The sequence below is a fragment of the Bombina bombina genome, chromosome 4, assembly GCF_027579735.1.
Source record: "Bombina bombina isolate aBomBom1 chromosome 4, aBomBom1.pri, whole genome shotgun sequence".
NCBI lineage: Eukaryota > Metazoa > Chordata > Amphibia > Anura > Bombinatoridae > Bombina > Bombina bombina.
The window spans coordinates 559243503-559261379 of record NC_069502.1 but is presented as its reverse complement, the minus strand read 5'-3'; the positions used below and the strand labels follow the sequence as shown (position 1 = coordinate 559261379).

General features: G+C 39.1%; 1 protein-coding gene across 2 annotated transcripts in view; it reads right to left on the bottom strand.

Moving 5' to 3' along the window:
• Positions 1 to 17877, bottom strand: part of ORC3 (origin recognition complex subunit 3) — a 194925-nt gene that overhangs the window by 157229 nt on the left and 19819 nt on the right. For both annotated transcript variants that reach the window (XM_053710528.1, XM_053710529.1), the window contains exons 5-9: positions 5158 to 5302; positions 4785 to 4889; positions 3319 to 3473; positions 3006 to 3139; positions 1996 to 2155 (exon numbers count right to left, since the gene is read on the bottom strand). In XM_053710528.1, coding sequence (XP_053566503.1) covers positions 1996 to 2155; positions 3006 to 3139; positions 3319 to 3473; positions 4785 to 4889; positions 5158 to 5302 — 699 coding nt within the window. The remainder of the gene's footprint in view (positions 1 to 1995; positions 2156 to 3005; positions 3140 to 3318; positions 3474 to 4784; positions 4890 to 5157; positions 5303 to 17877) is intronic.

The window sequence follows — 17877 nt, the reverse complement described above, 5'->3', positions numbered from 1 at the left end:
AAAAATCCAATTGACTTCCTTTTTCAACTTGTGCACACTTTAATAAGCATGTGCAAGAGTTCACGGTATATACATATGAGTCTAATTGGCTGGTGCCTGTCTCATGGTAAATGGGCTGGAAAATGAAAGGGAACTTTGAAATGAGTCAAAAAATCTGCCACTTATTTGAAATTCAAAGCAATTGTTATTCCATTGTATTTTTATTATGCATTTATTGATTATGCAAATTCTATTGCATTTACAGATACTTTAAGGCATTTAGCAATAGCATCCAACCTGGGATCCCAATAACCGACTTTCCATGAACGCCTATCTTAATTAGTAATTCAAAATCAACTTAATCCAGACAAATTCAAGAACATCCTAACTACTAGTTCAGACAGTACAGATAATTTATACATTCATTATTTATTTTGTCCCGTTTTCCTGCAATTTAGGTCTGAAAATGGTAGGTTTTCCACAAGTCTGAGAAATAGAAGAGTACACTGCAGAATAAAGCCTAACTCAGTCACATTAGCCTTATTGGCCTTTGCAGATAAGGAACTATAAAACAATGGAACTTTTACAAACACAATTTCCCTTAAAGAGACAGTCTACTTCAGAATTGTTATTGTTTAAAGATAGATCATCCCTTTATTACCCATTACCCATTTTTGCATAACCAACACGGTTATATTAATATACTTTTTACCTCTGTGAATACCTTGTATCTAAGCCTTTGCAGACTGCCCCTTATTTCAATTCTTCTGACAGACTTCCATTTTAGCCAATCAGTGCACTCTCATTTGTAACTCCACAGGCGTGGTCACAATGTTATCTGTATTTCACACATGAAATAACGCCCTCTAGCTGTGAAAAACTGCCAAATGCATTGACATAAGGGGAGGCCTTCAAGGGCTTAGAATTTTGCATATGAGCATACCTAGGTTTAGCTTTCAACAAAGAATACCAAGAGTACAAAGCAAATTTGATGATAAAAGTGAGTTGGAAAGTTGTTTAAAATTGCATTCCCTATCTGAATAATGAAAGTTTAATTTCGACTAGACTGTCATTTTAAATGGACATTGTACACTTTTTTTTTTTTTTTTAAATTATCTCCTATTGCTGATGTTTAGTTTACCCAGTTAACCTAGGTACGATTTTTGTTTTAAAAAAAAAAAGCTTAATTTTATTTTACTAAAATACAGCACATTTTAACCCCCTTACCAAACCCAATATCTGCCAATGTATACATTCGTAAGTCTAGTACTTAGTCAGTTTGCATTACGCATGCGCAGGGTACCCAGTGTGGTTATGTGAATACTATGAAAGCTCCCATGCGCGTTATCATAGGAACTGGAGAACACAGAAGCTCTAGTAGTGCAAACAGTACTTGTCCCTCTGCTCAATAACAAGGCAGCAAGCTTTCAACATCATGTACTCCAAACACCACGTTTAGATTGTTCCGTTGTAACACTGTGTTTTCTCAGCAATACAAAGAAATGCACTTGTACTTTCTTCCCACCCCCTGTCTCAGAAACACTGATTTGATTTACCAGCAGACACAACAAGCCTCTGGCCAAGCACCTACAACAAGTCACAAAGTAAATAACCGGACAGACGCGAATATGTACAGAAGCACAGGTCAAGCTGATCACTTTAGGCTGTTTGTGCCCCGGTTTAAACATTAAATATTGCCTGACCCGATAACATACAGAGAAGCGGTGTGAGTTTGCTTGTCTTGGATATACTGAAGGAAAGAGGTAGCTAACTAGGTATTTATGTCTTAAATCCTATATAAACAATAACATGTGTTTAAAACATTTTCTCTCTTTGATTGGAAACATATATAATATTATTTTAATGTGTTTCATTTGTTTGGACATTGAATAGAGTGAAATAAAAAAACAAAAAAACACGTTCCTGTATTATCTAACAATGGCACCAAAAAAAGGTATGAAGTTAAAACATATTTCCCCTTATAAGAGGAAAACTGTGCTTATATAAGAGAATTACCTTATCTACAACTGTGGCTAAATGCTCAGTGCATGACAAAGACTGGAAGAGTTCTATGCAGAGAAGAGAGGAGACTGAGTGGGACAGAAGTCTGTGAATCATCATTGGAGAAGTGGCAATGCCAAACACCAGAACCATTGGTAAATTCTTTATGTACCGACTGTAGGGAATAAGAAAGATATATATATTGGATGATTTGTTTTTATTCAATCAACACTACTTACAGTGTAATCATAATGATATTCCCAAGCATAAACTGTTTGTTTTTATTATATTTTATGAAAACACAGCGAACACTAGCTAGGAAAACATTGCTTCTGTTTTAATACAAAGAACAGGGCCACATTCTTGCACAGTACACACACAGGCAGTAAAGGGTTTAAAGGGGTACTAATCCCAAATATTTTCTTTCATGATTTAGATAGAAAATGCAATTTTAAGCAACTTTCTATTTTACTCCTATTATCATTTTTTTTGTTCTCGCTATCTTTATTTGAAAATGTAGCCAGCAATCAGCAAGCGCTACCCAGGGTGCTGAACCAAAAATGGGCCGGCTTCTATGCTTAGATTCCTGCTTTTCAAATAAAGATAGCAAGAGAACAAAGAAAAATTGATAATATGAGTAAATTCGAAAGTTGCTTAAAATTGCATGCTCTGAGTCATGAAAATTGGGTTTCGTATCCCTTTAAAAACTGCTTTTTTAAAACACACATACAGCAGTAATTTGACCACTGATTGCATGTAACCACATTAAAGGGACATTTAAAATACTTAATTGAAATGAATATATGAAGCAGCAATTTACTACCCCCCTCCCTTGCATATAACCCGACTCCCACTGCTATGTGCAGAGAGTGAACAAAAAAGGAATAAAGATGTAGAAGAACATTAAGCTTGTCTGTTCACATAGCATCCGGCAGAAATGGCAAGTGGTTGTCCTGGTAGAACGGTCTATTATTAGCAAACCATAGTTTGGCAAATGTATCACAACTATAATGAAATACATGTACCTGCTAATGATGATAAACTCCTGAAGGACACGGGCAGTAAAACTTTCTAGATCTTTGAAGATTACAATAACTGGAGGTGACTGCCAGTGCATGGTGGAGGACGACGACCTTTTCTTCTTAGGAGAGGTAGTTTTCTATATTAGATTACAAATACATATTATGACAAACTGCACAACCCATATGCCCATTTAAACTGATGAAGCTTTTTTATAGTCTGCAATGCTGCAACATGGTGAATTTGAGTTAAAGTCATGCAATATCCCAGGTTCTACATGCACATTATTTCAAATATCCAATTTAAGTAACACTTTACCTTTGTGGCCTTCTGATACCAGCTTGCTAAAGAGGCCAGAGAAAAGTGCGTTTTTCTTTGAGAAACTGTAACGTGATCCTCTTCCTCATCAAATTCCATATCTGAGCTGCATCCCATGAGCTGTGTGAGGACCTTCTGCAGCAGCTGCTTGATACCTTCAAATTAGTCAGGAAGAACAAGATGAAGATCTAGGCTGCACTAGGTCTTACTTTAGGCTTAGAGATGGTTTTAACTATTGGTCGGCATTTTATATAAAGATATAAAAACAGCATGTGTAGCAGCTTACAAGTAGGTGGATTCACAGTAATATAGACAGACTGATAGATTAACAATGAAAAAGGAACAATAATGTAATCTGTATAGGTTACATCTAAAACAGGGTATTTTAAAAATATATTGCAGAGTTTTCTTTTCTTAAATAGATGTTCCATTCTGATTAAACAATTGTTTTTATGTTTGTAAAGCATAATCCCTGAGTATGAGACCTCCTAACTTTCCCTAATAGAGAATGACAGTCCCCAATTCTGAGCTCTCTCCCTCTGAGACTACCATATGTCTTGATATGCAAAATGTAACTTAGCTCCACCCATATACTACCCATACACACCCACAAACCACCCAGACACGCCGTCGACCACACGCACATGCCCATGACCTCATCCCTCCTGACACGGCCCCACCTGTAAAATGGTGATGGGTGGCCAATCAACCTCCTGAGTCCATAGCCACAAATGTTTTGAGTCCTGGTATTAATCTGCTGTGGACATTCGTTTCATGTGATTTATAAGAACAGATTAGACATCTTTAACTTAAAGAAACTTGGAAGTCAAAATTAAACTCATAATTTAATAACTTTCCAAGGCAAAAAAACCCCCATAAAAATGTTAATCAAAAATCATTTTAAAATAATAAAATGTCATGTTTTACAGTTACCCAGTTTTTCTATTTATTTTGATATCTGCATATTGTATTGTTTTAAGAAACAAGAAATCATGAGTCCTGACCTCAACAACAGAAGAAACTGAGGCTAGTGGTTTCTGCCAGGATTACTATGATAACTTGAAAGCTATAAGAACATAAAAACCCTTATTTCAAAGGCAGGACACCCTCTTTTTCAAATGAGGGGTCTTATAATATAGTTCTATTATAAGGGGGATGATAAGGGCCTGTTAGGGTAGCAAAATCTCACACCCCTTTACTGTTGCCATAGTAAACACCTGATAATCACAGTGCATGGGGGCAAACTGACCCCAAAAAAATGAACAACTTGTTGAGCCCTGATACAAACTCTTATTTATTCATTTTAAATTTTCTAGTACCTAAATGTTTAAGCTCTCATAATGATTTGAAATTACATTGTCAAGCCTTCACTCCTGATTTGCCAATACTTGTCATCAGCTTTGTTACATTGATCTCCTGTTGACTCAATTTAAAAAAAGAAGAAGGTTTTTTTCTGTAATACACACCTGGGCATTCCTTAGACTGCAATAAGACAACAAATGGAGTTACAGTATCATGAAGAACATCTGAAAGGCTGTTAAATGTAAGTTCATGGTCAGTAACATTCACTCCTAGAACAAAGAAGCACAAGAATGTTACCAAAGAACAGATAGTAAAAGCGCAGTGCGCCCAACCCCTAAAGAGAAACTAAACCGATGAAACAAATTGGCTTTATTGAAAAATGTATCAGACTGGGGTTTTTAACCTGTATTTTCAAACAGGGCACATCTGTCTAGGACCAAATGAAAAAGAACATATCTGTCCCAAAGCCATTTGTAATTATGTGTTATAAATTATTCACTGATCTACAAACAAATTGAATGGTTTAAATGGACATACCAAGTACAAGAGCAGCCGTAGGGATTTCATTTGACCTCATCCTACAGCTCCAGTCTTCCTTCTTCTCATTAAAATCTGAATGGGATTTTCTTAAAAAACTGATTAAATTGTCAAAAAGTTTTTTGTTCAATTCTTCTTGCAGTTGCTGGGGGGAAATAGACAACATTTAATAAAAAAATACTTTTTGGCTGTATTGAAGTAAGGGCTGAATAAAATCTAAGTCAGCCCATGAATTTAGGTGCCAGAAAATAATAAAGTACTGTGCAAAAGTTTTAGGCAGGTTTAAAAAAAAAATACTGTAAAGTAAGATTACTTTCCAAAATAGAAATGATAATAGTTTATTTTTATCAATTAACAAAATGAGAAGTGAGAAAAAAGTAAATTTATGCTTATCTGATAAATTGATTTCTTCTATGGTACGACGAGTCCACGGATTCATCCTTTACTTGTGGGATATTATCCTCCTGCTAACAGGAAGTGGCAAAGAGCACCACAGCAGAGCTGTCTATATAGCTCCTTCCTTAACTCCACCCCCCAGTCATTTGACCGAAGGTACAGGAAGAAAAAGGAGAAACTACAAGGTGCAGAGGTGACTGAAGTTTAAAATCAAAAAAATATAATCTGTCTTAAAATGACAGGGCGGGCCGTGGACTCGTCGTACCATAGAAGAAATTAATTTATCAGGTAAGCATACATTTACTTTTCTTCTATAAGGTACGACGAGTCCACGGATTCATCCTTTACTTGTGGGATACAATACCAAAGCTACAGGACACGGATGAACGGGAGGGACAATACAGAAGGTTAAACAGAAGGCACCACTGCTTGAAGAACTTTTCTCCCAAAAATAGCCTCCGAAAAAGCAAAAAGTATCAAATTTGTAAAATTTGGAAAAGGTATGAAGCGAAGACCAAGTCGCAGCCTTACAAATCTGTTCAACAGAAGCATAATTTTTTAAAAGCCCATGTGGAAGCCACCGCTCTAGTAGAGTGAGCTGTAATCTTTTCAGGAGGCTGCTGTCCAGCAGTCTCATATGCCAAACGGATGATGCTTTTCAGCCAAAAAGAAAGAGAGGTAGCCGTAGCTTTTTGACCTCTACGTTTTCCAGAATAGAAAATAAACAAAGAAGATGTTTGACGGAAATCTTTGGTTGCTTGCAAGTAAAACTTCAAAGCATGAACCACATCCAAGTTGTGCAACAGACGCTCCTTCTTAGAGGAAGGATTAGGACACAGAGAAGGAACAACAATTTCCTGATTGATATTCCTGATATTCCATAACAACCTTAGGAAGGAATCCAGGTTTGGTACGCAAAACCACCTTATCAGCATGGAAAACAAGATAAGGCGAGTCGCATTGCAATGCAGATAATTCAGAAACTCTTCGAGCCGAAGAGATAGCAACTAAAAACAGAACTTTCCAAGATAGAGGCTTAATATCTATGGAATGCATAGGTTCAAACGGAACCCCTTGAAGAACTTTAAGAACTAAATTCAAACTCCATGGCGGAGCCACAGGTTTAAACACAGGCTTGATTCTAACTAAAGCCTGACAGAACGATATCTGTCCCTTTAAGGAACTAGCTGATAGCCCCTTCTCCAATCCTTCTTGGAGAAAGGACAAAATCCTAGGAATCCTGATCTTACTCCATGAGTAGCCTTTGGATTCGCACCAATAAAGATATTTACGCCATATCTTATGATAAATTTTCCTAGTGGCAGGCTTTCGAGCCTGAATCAAGGTATCTATGACCGACTCAGAGAAACCCCGCTTGGATAAAATCAAGCGTTCAATCTCCAAGCAGTCAGCTGCAGAGAAACTAGATTTGGATGCTGGAACGGACCTTGAATCAGAAGGTCCTGTCTCAGTGGCAGAGTCCATGGTGGAAGAGATGACATGTCCACCAGGTCTGCATACCAAGTCCTGCGTGGCCACGCAGGTGCTATCAAAATCACTGAAGCTCTCTCCTGTTTGATTCTGGCAATCAAACGAGGAAGGAGAGGAAATGGTGGAAACACATAAGCTAGGTTGAACGACCAGGGTACTGCTAGAGCATCTATCAGTACTGCCTGAGGATCCCTTGACCTGGACCCGTAACAAGGAAGTTTGGCGTTCTGACGAGACGTCATCAGGTCCAATTCTTGTGTGCCCCATTGCTGAATCAATTGTGCAAACACCTCCATATGGAGTTCCCACTCCCCCGGATGAAAAGTCTGACGACTTAGAAAATCCGCTTACCAGTTCTCCACTCCTGGGATATAGATTGCAGATAGATGGCAAGAGTGAGCCTCTGCCCATCAAATTATTTTGGTAACCTCTATCATCGCTAGAGAACTCTTTGTTCCCCCCTGATGATTGATATATGCTACAGTCGTGATATTGACCGACTGGAATCTTATGAATCTGGCCGAAGCCAGCTGAGGCCATGCCAGAAGCGCATTGAATATCGCTCTCAGTTCTAGAATATTTATCGGGAGGAGAGCCTCCTCCTGAGTCCACAAACCCTCTGCTTTCAGGGAATTCCAGACTGCACCCCAGCCCAATAGGCTGACGTCCGTCGTCACTATGACCCATGCTGGCCTGCAGAAACACATCCCCTGGGACAGATGATCCTGTGACAACCACCAAAGAAGAGAGTCTCTGGTCTCTTGATCCAGATTTATCTGAGGAGATAAATCTGCATAATCCCCATTCCACTGTCTGAGCATGCATAGTTGCAGTGGTCTGAGATGCAAGCGAGCAAACGGAACTATGTCCATTGCCACTATCATTAGTCTGATTACCTCCATACACTGAGCCACTAACGGCCGAGGAATGGAATGAAGAGCTCGGCAGATGGTTAAAAGCTTTGATTTCCTGACCTGCGTCAGAAAAATTTTCATGTCCACCGAATCTATCAGAGTTCCCAGGAATGGAACTCTTCTGAGAGGGATAAGTGAACTCTTTTTTACGTTCACCTTCCACCCGTGAGATCTTAGAAAAGCCAAAACGATGTCCGTGTGAGACTTGGCTAGTTGGTAAGTCGACGCCTGAATTAAGATATCGTCCAGATAAGGCGCCAATTGAGAAAGATGGAATCTCCCCCTTGGAGGAGAATCTTTGAAATCTAGAAGATACCCCTGGGTTACGATTTCTAAAGCCCAGGAGTCCTGAACGTCTCTTACCCAAGCCTGAGCAAAGAGAGAGTCTGCCCCTTACTAGATCCGGTCCCGGATCGGGGGCTACCCCTTCATGCTGTCTTGGTGGCAGCAGCGGGCTTCTTGGCCTGTTTACCCTTGTTCCAAGTCTGGCTAGGTCACCAGACTGACTTGGATTGAGCAAAATTCCCCTCTTGCTTTGCAGCAGGGGAAGAGTTAGAGGGACCACCTTTGAAGTTTCGAAAGCAACGAAAATTATTTTGTTTGGTCCTCATCTTATTTGTCTTATCCTGAGGAAGGGCATGGCCTTTCCCTCCAGTGATGTCTGAAATGATCTCTTTCAGTTCAGGCCCGAATAGGGTCTTACCCTTGAAAGTGATGGCTAAAAGCTTAGATTTTGATGACACATCAGCAGACCAGGACTTAAGCCATAACGCTCTACGCACTAAAATGGCAAAACCTGAATTCTTTGCCGCTAATTTAGCCAGTTGAAAAGCGGCATCTGTAATGAAAGAATTAGCTAGCTTGAGAGCCCTAATTCTATCCAGAATATCATCTAATGGGGTCTCAACCTGAAGAGCCTCCTCCAGAGCCTCGAACCAAAAAGCAGCTGCAGTAGTTACAGGAACAATGCACGCTATAGGTTGGAGAAGAAACCCCTGATGAACAAATAATTTCTTTAGGAGACCCTCTAATTTTTTATCCATATGATCTTTGAAAGCACAACTGTCCTCAATAGGTATAGTTGTAAGCTTAGCCAGGGTAGAAATAGCTCCCTCCACCTTAGGGACCGTCTGCCACGAGTCCCGCATGGTATCTGATATGGGAAACATTTTCTTAAAAGTAGGAGCGGGAGCGAACGGAATACCTGGTCTATCCCACTCCTTAGTAACAATATCCGAAATCCTCTTAGGGACCGGAAAAACATCAGTGTAGGCAGGAACCTTTAGAAATCTGTCCATTTTACACAATTTCTCTGGAACTACAATAGGGTCACAATCATCCAGAGTCGCTAAAACCTCCCTGAGCAATAAGCGGAGGTGTTTTAGTTTAAATTTAAAAGCCGTCATATCTGAGTCTGTCCGAGGGAACATATTTCCTGAATCAGAAAGCTCTCCCTCAGACAGCAAATCCCTCACCCCCAACTCAGAACAGTGTGAGGGTACATCGGATATGGCTAACAAAGCGTCAGAGGGCTCAGAATTTGTTCTCACACCAGACCTACTGCGCTTCCCCTGCAACCCAGGCAGCTTAGATAAAACCTCTGTGAGGGTAGTATTAATGCGGCCATATCTTGCAGGGTGAAAGAATTAGACGCACTAGAAGTACTTGGCGTCGCTTGTGCAGGCGTTAATGGTTGTGACACTTGGGGAGAATTAGATGGCATAACCTGATTCCCTTCTGACTAAGAATCATCCTGCGACATACTTTTAGTAGCTAAAATATGTTCTTTGCAATTTATTGACCTTTCAGTGCATGAGGGACACATTCTAAGTGGGGGTTCCACAATGGATTCTAAACATATTGAACAATGACTTTCTTCAATGTCAGACATGTTAAACAGGCTAGTAATGACTAAAAACAAGCATGAAAACACTTTACTTAGTGAAAAAAAAAACAATCTTAAAAAACGGTACTGTGCCTTTAAGAGAAAAAAAAGCATACACGTTCTGCAAAACTGCTTTAAAATGCACAATTTTTCAAATTTTTGCAAGCAGACTCAATATGTGTAGTTAAGTTTGCCCCACATGGAAATTTAACATTTAACCCTTTAATGTGCAAACCGGATTGAAATTAGGCCTAAATCTGAAAAACACACCCCCAGCACCTTGCCACAGCCCTGCTGTGGCGCCTACCTGCCCTCAGGGATAGTAAATATGGGGTTAAAGCTTCGATTTGGCCCAGAACATCCACAACTGGGCATCTGAGGCGCGAAAATAGGCCCCGCCCATCTCACTCGATGTCTCTACAGCCTCAAAGAACCGCACCAGAGCGGTTTTACACTAGCCATGTGGGTTCTGAGACCCAAAAAATAAGCCAAGTGTACCCTCAATAAAGTTGCCCAAAAAATGTTATTGCCCACAAAACGTTAACAGCACTCCCAGTTCATAAAACGTTTGCCCACAAACATTCAAAACTCAGTGTCAACCCTTTTTTGTAATTAGCCCCTTATGCAAGCTTAGTAATGCCCTTCTATAGCTCTTAGGATTACTGCTTACCCTCATGGGGATACTGTCAGCCTTTCTGAAATACACAGTCTTTCCAGAAAAAATGTCTGAACATACCTCACTGCTATATAGCATGAAAACGTTCCTCACACTGAAGTTTCTTGTACCTCTCAGCCTCTGTGGGAACAGCACTGGATCTTAGTTACAAATGCTAAGATCATCATCCTCCAGGTAGAAGTCTTCATCCATCTGCTGCCTGAGAGTAAATAGTACACACCGGTACCATTTAAAACAAAAAACTCTTGCTTGAAGAAATTAAAAACTAATATTTTATCACCTCTTTCACTTTACCCTTCTTAGTACTTGGAGTAGGCAAAGAGAATGACTGGGGAGTGGAGCTAAGGGAGGAGCTATATAGACAGCTCTGCTGTGTTGCTCTTTGCCACTTCCTGTTAGCAGGAGGATAATATCCCACAAGTAAAGGATGAATCCGTGGACTCGTCGTACCTTATAGAAGAAATCCACAATTTGCCTTAAAGTGACAGTCTACTCCAGAATTTTTATTGTTTAAAAAGATAGATAACCCCTTTATTACCCATTTGCCAGTTTTGCATAACCAACAGTTATATTAATATACTTTTTACCCCTGTGATAACCTTGTATCTAAGCCTCTGCACACTGCCATCTTATCTCAGTTCTTTTGACAGACTTGCATTTTAGCCAATCAGTGCTGACTCGAAGGTAACTCCACAGGATTGAGCACAAGGTTATCTAATGTGGCACACATGAGCTAGTGCTGTCTTGAAGGGCTTAGAAAATAGCATATGAGCCTTCCTAGGTTTGGCTTTCAACAAAGAAAGCCAATAGAACAAAGCAAATCTGATGATAAAAGTAAATTGGAAAGTTGTTTAAAATTGTCATATCTGAATTATGAATCTTTAATTTTGACTAGAGTGTCCCTTTAAACAGAAAAATTTGGGCCATAAAGTTTTAAATTGCTGATTTTTTTAGAGCAGGTCAAGGATCTAAAATGAGAATAATATATTTTACCAGAACTAGGTAAAGCACTTAGGGCTGCAGAAACTGCTGAAGTCAACCGAGCAGCAAAATCTTTAGGCAAACAAACACTCCCAGAGACTGACTGGGAGGAACCGCATTGCACTGCATGTGAATCTGTCAAAGACCGGGACATGTTAGCAGAAGGCTGAGAAAACTCCTGAACAGCATTATCCTGAGAAAAAGAAAGCTCAGATAAGGAATCCTTATCCTTAGATAATAAAACTTTATGAAGGCAAGGGGAACAAAATTGCAAAGGAGTTATAACCTGGGAATCTGCACAATAAAGATATTAATCAAATGACAAAAGAAAGCTTGGGATCGGCATCCATAGTAAATAAAATAGCCCTTTACTTCCCTTATTTTTTTTATTTAAATATATAACTTAAATATAAAAAATTAGAATACAATTCTAAGCATAGATAAATAATTATTAAAACCGGCACCTCTACACCCAAGCTGGAGAGACTCACCCAACCGGTAAAAAAGGAATCCAATCCACACTAGAAGAAAAATCCTGTTCAAAATGCAGATCCTAGAAAGCTGCAAACATCAGAGAGAAGCGACAGGCAGGAAAAACGATGTAATGCCAGAAAATCCGGTCTGTCCCCTTGAAAATCCAGCTTCCAAACAGCCGGCTAGAAACAAACTGTTCAGCACTCAGGAAGTAACTGAGTGGTCACATGATCGCAAATTCAAAAGTAAGGTGCAGTCCAACAACTTTCTTAAAGAGATATTACCCAGACTAAATAAAAAGGTCAAACTTGTGCAAACAAATCCCCATGGCCAAAATAAAAAAACATAATTTATGTAAGAACTTACCTGATAAATTCATTTCTTTCATATTAGCAAGAGTCCATGAGCTAGTGACGTATGGGATATACATTCCTACCAGGAGGGGCAAAGTTTCCCAAACCTCAAAATGCCTATAAATACACCCCTCACCACACCCACAATTCAGTTTAACGAATATCCAAGAAGTGGGGTGATAAAAAAGTGCGAAAGCATATAAAATAAGGAATTGGAATAATTGTGCTTTATACAAAATCATAACCACCACAAAAAAAGGGCGGGCCTCATGGACTCTTGCTAATATGAAAGAAATGAATTTATCAGGTAAGTTCTTACATAAATTATGTTTTCTTTCATGTAATTAGCAAGAGTCCATGAGCTAGTGACGTATGGGATAATGATTACCCAAGATGTGGATCTTTCCACACAAGAGTCACTAGAGAGGGAGGGATAAAATAAAGACAGCCAATTCCTGCTGAGAATAATCCACACCCAAAATAAAGTTTAACGAAAAACATAAGCAGAAGATTCAAACTGAAACCGCTGCCTGAAGTACTTTTCTACCAAAAACTGCTTCAGAAGAAGAAAATACATCAAAATGGTAGAATTTAGTAAAAGTATGCAAAGAGGACCAAGTTGCTGCTTTGCAAATCTGATCAACCGAAGCTTCATTCCTAAACGCCCAGGAAGTAGAAACTGACCTAGTAGAATGAGCTGTAATTCTCTGAGGCAGAGTTTTACCCGACTCAACATAGGCAAGATGAATTAAAGATTTCAACCAAGATGCCAAAGAAATGGCAGAAGCTTTCTGGCCTTTTCTAGAACCGGAAAAGATAACAAATAGACTAGAAGTCTTTCTGAAAGATTTAGTAGCTTCAACATAATATTTCAAAGCTCTAACAACATCCAAAGAATGCAACGATTTCTCCTTAGAATTCTTAGGATTAGGACATAATGAAGGAACCACAATTTCTCTACTAATGTTGTTGGAATTCACAACTTTAGGTAAAAATTCAAAAGAAGTTCGCAACACCGCCTTATCCTGATGAAAAATCAGAAAAGGAGACTCACAAGAAAGAGCAGATAATTCAGAAACTCTTCTGGCAGAAGAGATGGCCAAAAGGAACAAAACTTTCCAAGAAAGTAATTTAATGTCCAATGAATGCATAGGTTCAAACGGAGGAGCTTGAAGAGCCCCCAGAACCAAATTCAAACTCCAAGGAGGAGAAATTGACTTAATGACAGGTTTTATACGAACCAAAGCTTGTACAAAACAATGAATATCAGGAAGAATAGCAATCTTTCTGTGAAAAAGAACAGAAAGAGCAGAGATTTGTCCTTTCAAGGAACTTGCGGACAAACCTTTATCTAAACCATCCTGAAGAAACTGTAAAATTCTCGGAATTCTAAAAGAATGCCAAGAAAAATGATGAGAAATACACCAAGAAATATAAGTCTTCCAGACTCTATAATATATCTCTCTAGATACAGATTTACGAGCCTGTAACATAGTATTAATCAAAGCGTCAGAGAAACCTCTTTGACGAAGAATCAAGCGTTCAATCTCCATACCTTTAAATTTAAGGATTTCAGATCCTGATGGAAAAAAGGACCTTGTGACAGAAGGTCTGGTCTTAACGGAAGAGTCCACGGTTGGCAAGAGGCCATCCGGACAAGATCCGCATACCAAAACCTGTGAGGCCATGCCAGAGCTACCAGCAGAACAAACGAGCATTCCTTCAGAATCTTGGAGATTACTCTTGGAAGAAGAACTAGAGGCGGAAAGATATAGGCAGGATGATACTTCCAAGGAAGTGATAATGCATCCACTGCCTCCGCCTGAGGATCCCGGGATCTGGACAGATATCTGGGAAGTTTCTTGTTTAGATGAGACGCCATCAGATCTATTTCTGGAAGTTCCCACATTTGAACGATCTGAAGAAATACCTCTTGGTGAAGAGACCATTCGCCCGGATGCAATGTTTGGCGACTGAGATAATCCGCTTCCCAATTGTCTACACCTGGGATATGAACCGCAGAGATTAGACAGGAGCTGGATTCCGCCCAAACCAAAATTCGAGATACTTCTTTCATAGCCAGAGGACTGTGAGTTCCTCCTTGATGATTGATGTATGCCACAGTTGTGACATTGTCTGTCTGAAAACAAATGAACGATTCTCTCTTCAGAAGAGGCCAAAACTGAAGAGCTCTGAAAATTGCACGGAGTTCCAAAATATTGATCGGTAATCTCACCTCCTGAGATTCCCAAACTCCTTGTGCCGTCAGAGATCCCCACACAGCTCCCCAACCTGTGAGACTTGCATCTGTTGAAATTACAGTCAAGGTCGGAAGCACAAAAGAAGCCCCCTGAATTAAACGATGGTGATCTGTCCACCACGTTAGAGAGTGTCGAACAATCGGTTTTAAAGATATTAATTGAGATATCTTTGTGTAATCCTTGCACCATTGATTCAGCATACAAAGCTGAAGAGGTCGCATGTGAAAACGAGCAAAGGGGATCGCGTCCGATGCAGCAGTCATAAGACCTAGAATTTCCATGCATAAGGCTACCGAAGGGAATGATTGTGACTGAAGGTTTCGACAAGCTGCCATCAGTTTTAGATGCCTCTTGTCTGTTAAAGACAGAGTCATGAACACTGAATCTATTTGGAAACCCAGAAAGGTTACCCTTGTCTGAGGAATCAATGAACTTTTTGGTAAATTGATCCTCCAACCATGATCTTGAAGAAACAACACAAGTCGATTCGTATGAAATTCTGCTAAATGTAAAGACTGAGCAAGTACCAAGATATCGTCCAAATAAGGAAATACCACAATACCCTGTTTTCTGATTACAGACAGAAGGGCACCGAGAACCTTTGTAAAAATTCTTGGAGCTGTAGCAAGGCCAAACGGCAGAGCCACAAACTGGTAATGCTTGTCCAGAAAAGAGAATCTCAGGAACCGATAATGATCCGGATGAATCGGAATATGCAGATATGCATCCTGTAAATCTATTGTGGACATATAATTCCCTTGCTGAACAAAAGGCAAGATAGTCCTTACAGTTACCATCTTGAACGTTGGTATCCTTACATAACGATTCAATATTTTTAGATCCAGAACTGGTCTGAAGGAATTCTCCTTCTTTGGTACAATGAAGAGATTTGAATAAAACCCCATCCCCTGTTCCTGAACTGGAACTGGCATAATTACTCCAGTCAACTCTAGATCTGAAACACAATTCAGAAATGCTTGAGCTTTTACTGGATTTACTGGGACACGGGAAAGAAAAAATCTCTTTGCAGGAGGTCTCATCTTGAAACCAATTCTGTACCCTTCTGAAACAATGTTCTGAATCCAAAGATTGTGAACAGAATTGATCCAAATTTCTTTGAAAAAACGTAACCTGCCCCCTACAAGGTGAGCTGGAATGAGGGCCGCACCTTCATGTGGACTTAGAAGCAGGCTTTGCCTTTCTGGCTGGCTTGGATTTATTCCAGATTGGAGATGGTTTCCAAACTGAAACTGCTCCTGAGGATGAAGGATCAGGTTTTTGTTCTTTGTTGAAACGAAAGGAATGAAAACGATTATTAGCTCTGTTTTTACCCTTAGATTTTTTATCCTGTGGTAAAAAAGTTCCTTTCCCACCAGTAACAGTTGAAATAATAGAATCCAACTGAGAACCAAATAATTTGTTACCCTGGAAAGAAATGGAAAGTAGAGTTGATTTAGAAGCCATATCAGCATTCCAAGTCTTAAGCCATAAAGCTCTTCTAGCTAAAATAGCTAGAGACATAAACCTGACATCAACTCTGATAATATCAAAGATGGCATCACAGATAAAATTATTAGCATGCTGAAGAAGAATAATAATATCATGAGAATCATGATGTGTTACTTGTTGCGCTAAGGTTTCCAACCAAAAAGTTGAAGCTGCAGCAACATCAGCCAAATATATAGCAGGTCTAAGAAGATTACCTGAACACAGATAAGCTTTTCTTAGAAAGGATTCAATTTTCCTATCTAAAGGATCCTTAAACGAAGTACCATCTGACGTAGGAATAGTAGTACGTTTAGCAAGGGTAGAAATAGCCCCATCAACTTTAGGGATTTTGTCCCAAAATTCTAATCTGTCAGACGGCACAGGATATAATTGCTTAAAACATTTAGAAGGAGTAAATGAATTACCCAATTTATCCCATTCTTTGGAAATTACTGCAGAAATAGCATTAGGAACAGGAAAAACTTCTGGAATAACCACAGGAGATTTAAATACCTTATCCAAACGTTTAGAATTAGTATCAAGAGGACCAGAATCCTCTATTTCTAAAGCAATTAGAACTTCTTTAAGTAAAGAACGAATAAATTCCATTTTAAATAAATATGAAGATTTATCAGCATCAACCTCTGAGACAGAATCCTCTGAACCAGAAGAGTCATCAGAATCAGAATGATGATGTTCATTTAAAAATTCATCTGTAGGGAGAGAAGTTTTAAAAGATTTTTTACGTTTACTAGAAGGAGAAATAACAGACATAGCCTTCTTTATGGATTCAGAAACAAAATCTCTTATGTTATCAGGAACATTCTGCACCTTAGATGTTGAAGGAACTGCAACAGGCAATGGTACTTTACTAAAGGAAATATTATCTGCATTAACAAGTTTGTCATGACAATCAATACAAACAACAGCTGGAGGAATAGCTACCAAAAGTTTACAGCAGATACACTTAGCTTTGGTAGATCCAGCACTAGACAGCGATTTTCCTGTAGTATCTTCTGACTCAGATGCAACGTGAGACATCTTGCAATATGTAAGAGAAAAAACAACAACATATAAAGCAAAATTGATCAAATTCCTTAAATGACAGTTTCAGGAATGGGAAAAAATGCCAAAGAACAAGCTTCTAGCAACCAGAAGCAATGAAAAATGAGACTTAAATAATGTGGAGACAAAAGCGACGCCCATATTTTTTAGCGCCAAATAAGACGCCCACATTATTTGGCGCCTAAATGCTTTTTGGCGCCAAAAATGACGCCACATCCGGAACGCCGACATTTTTGGCGCAAAATAACGTCAAAAAATGACGCAACTTCCGGCGACACGTATGACGCCGGAAACGGAAAAGAATTTTTGCGCCAAAAAAGACAGCGCCAAGAATGACGCAATAAAATGAAGCATTTTCAGCCCCCGCGAGCCTAACAGCCCACAGGGAAAATAGTCAAATTTTTGAAGGTAAGAAAAAATGATTAAATCAAATGCATTATCCCAAATATGAAACTGACTGTCTGAAAAATAAGGAAAGTTGAACATTCTGAGTCAAGGCAAATAAATGTTTGAATACATATATTTAGAACTTTATAAAAAAAGTGCCCAACCATAGCTTAGAGTGTCACAGAAAATAAGATTTACTTACCCCAGGACACTCATCTACATGTTTGTAGAAAGCCAAACCAGTACTGAAACGAGAATCAGCAGAGGTAATGGTATATATAAGAGTATATCGTCGATCTGAAAAGGGAGGTAAGAGATGAATCTCTACGACCGATAACAGAGAACCTAT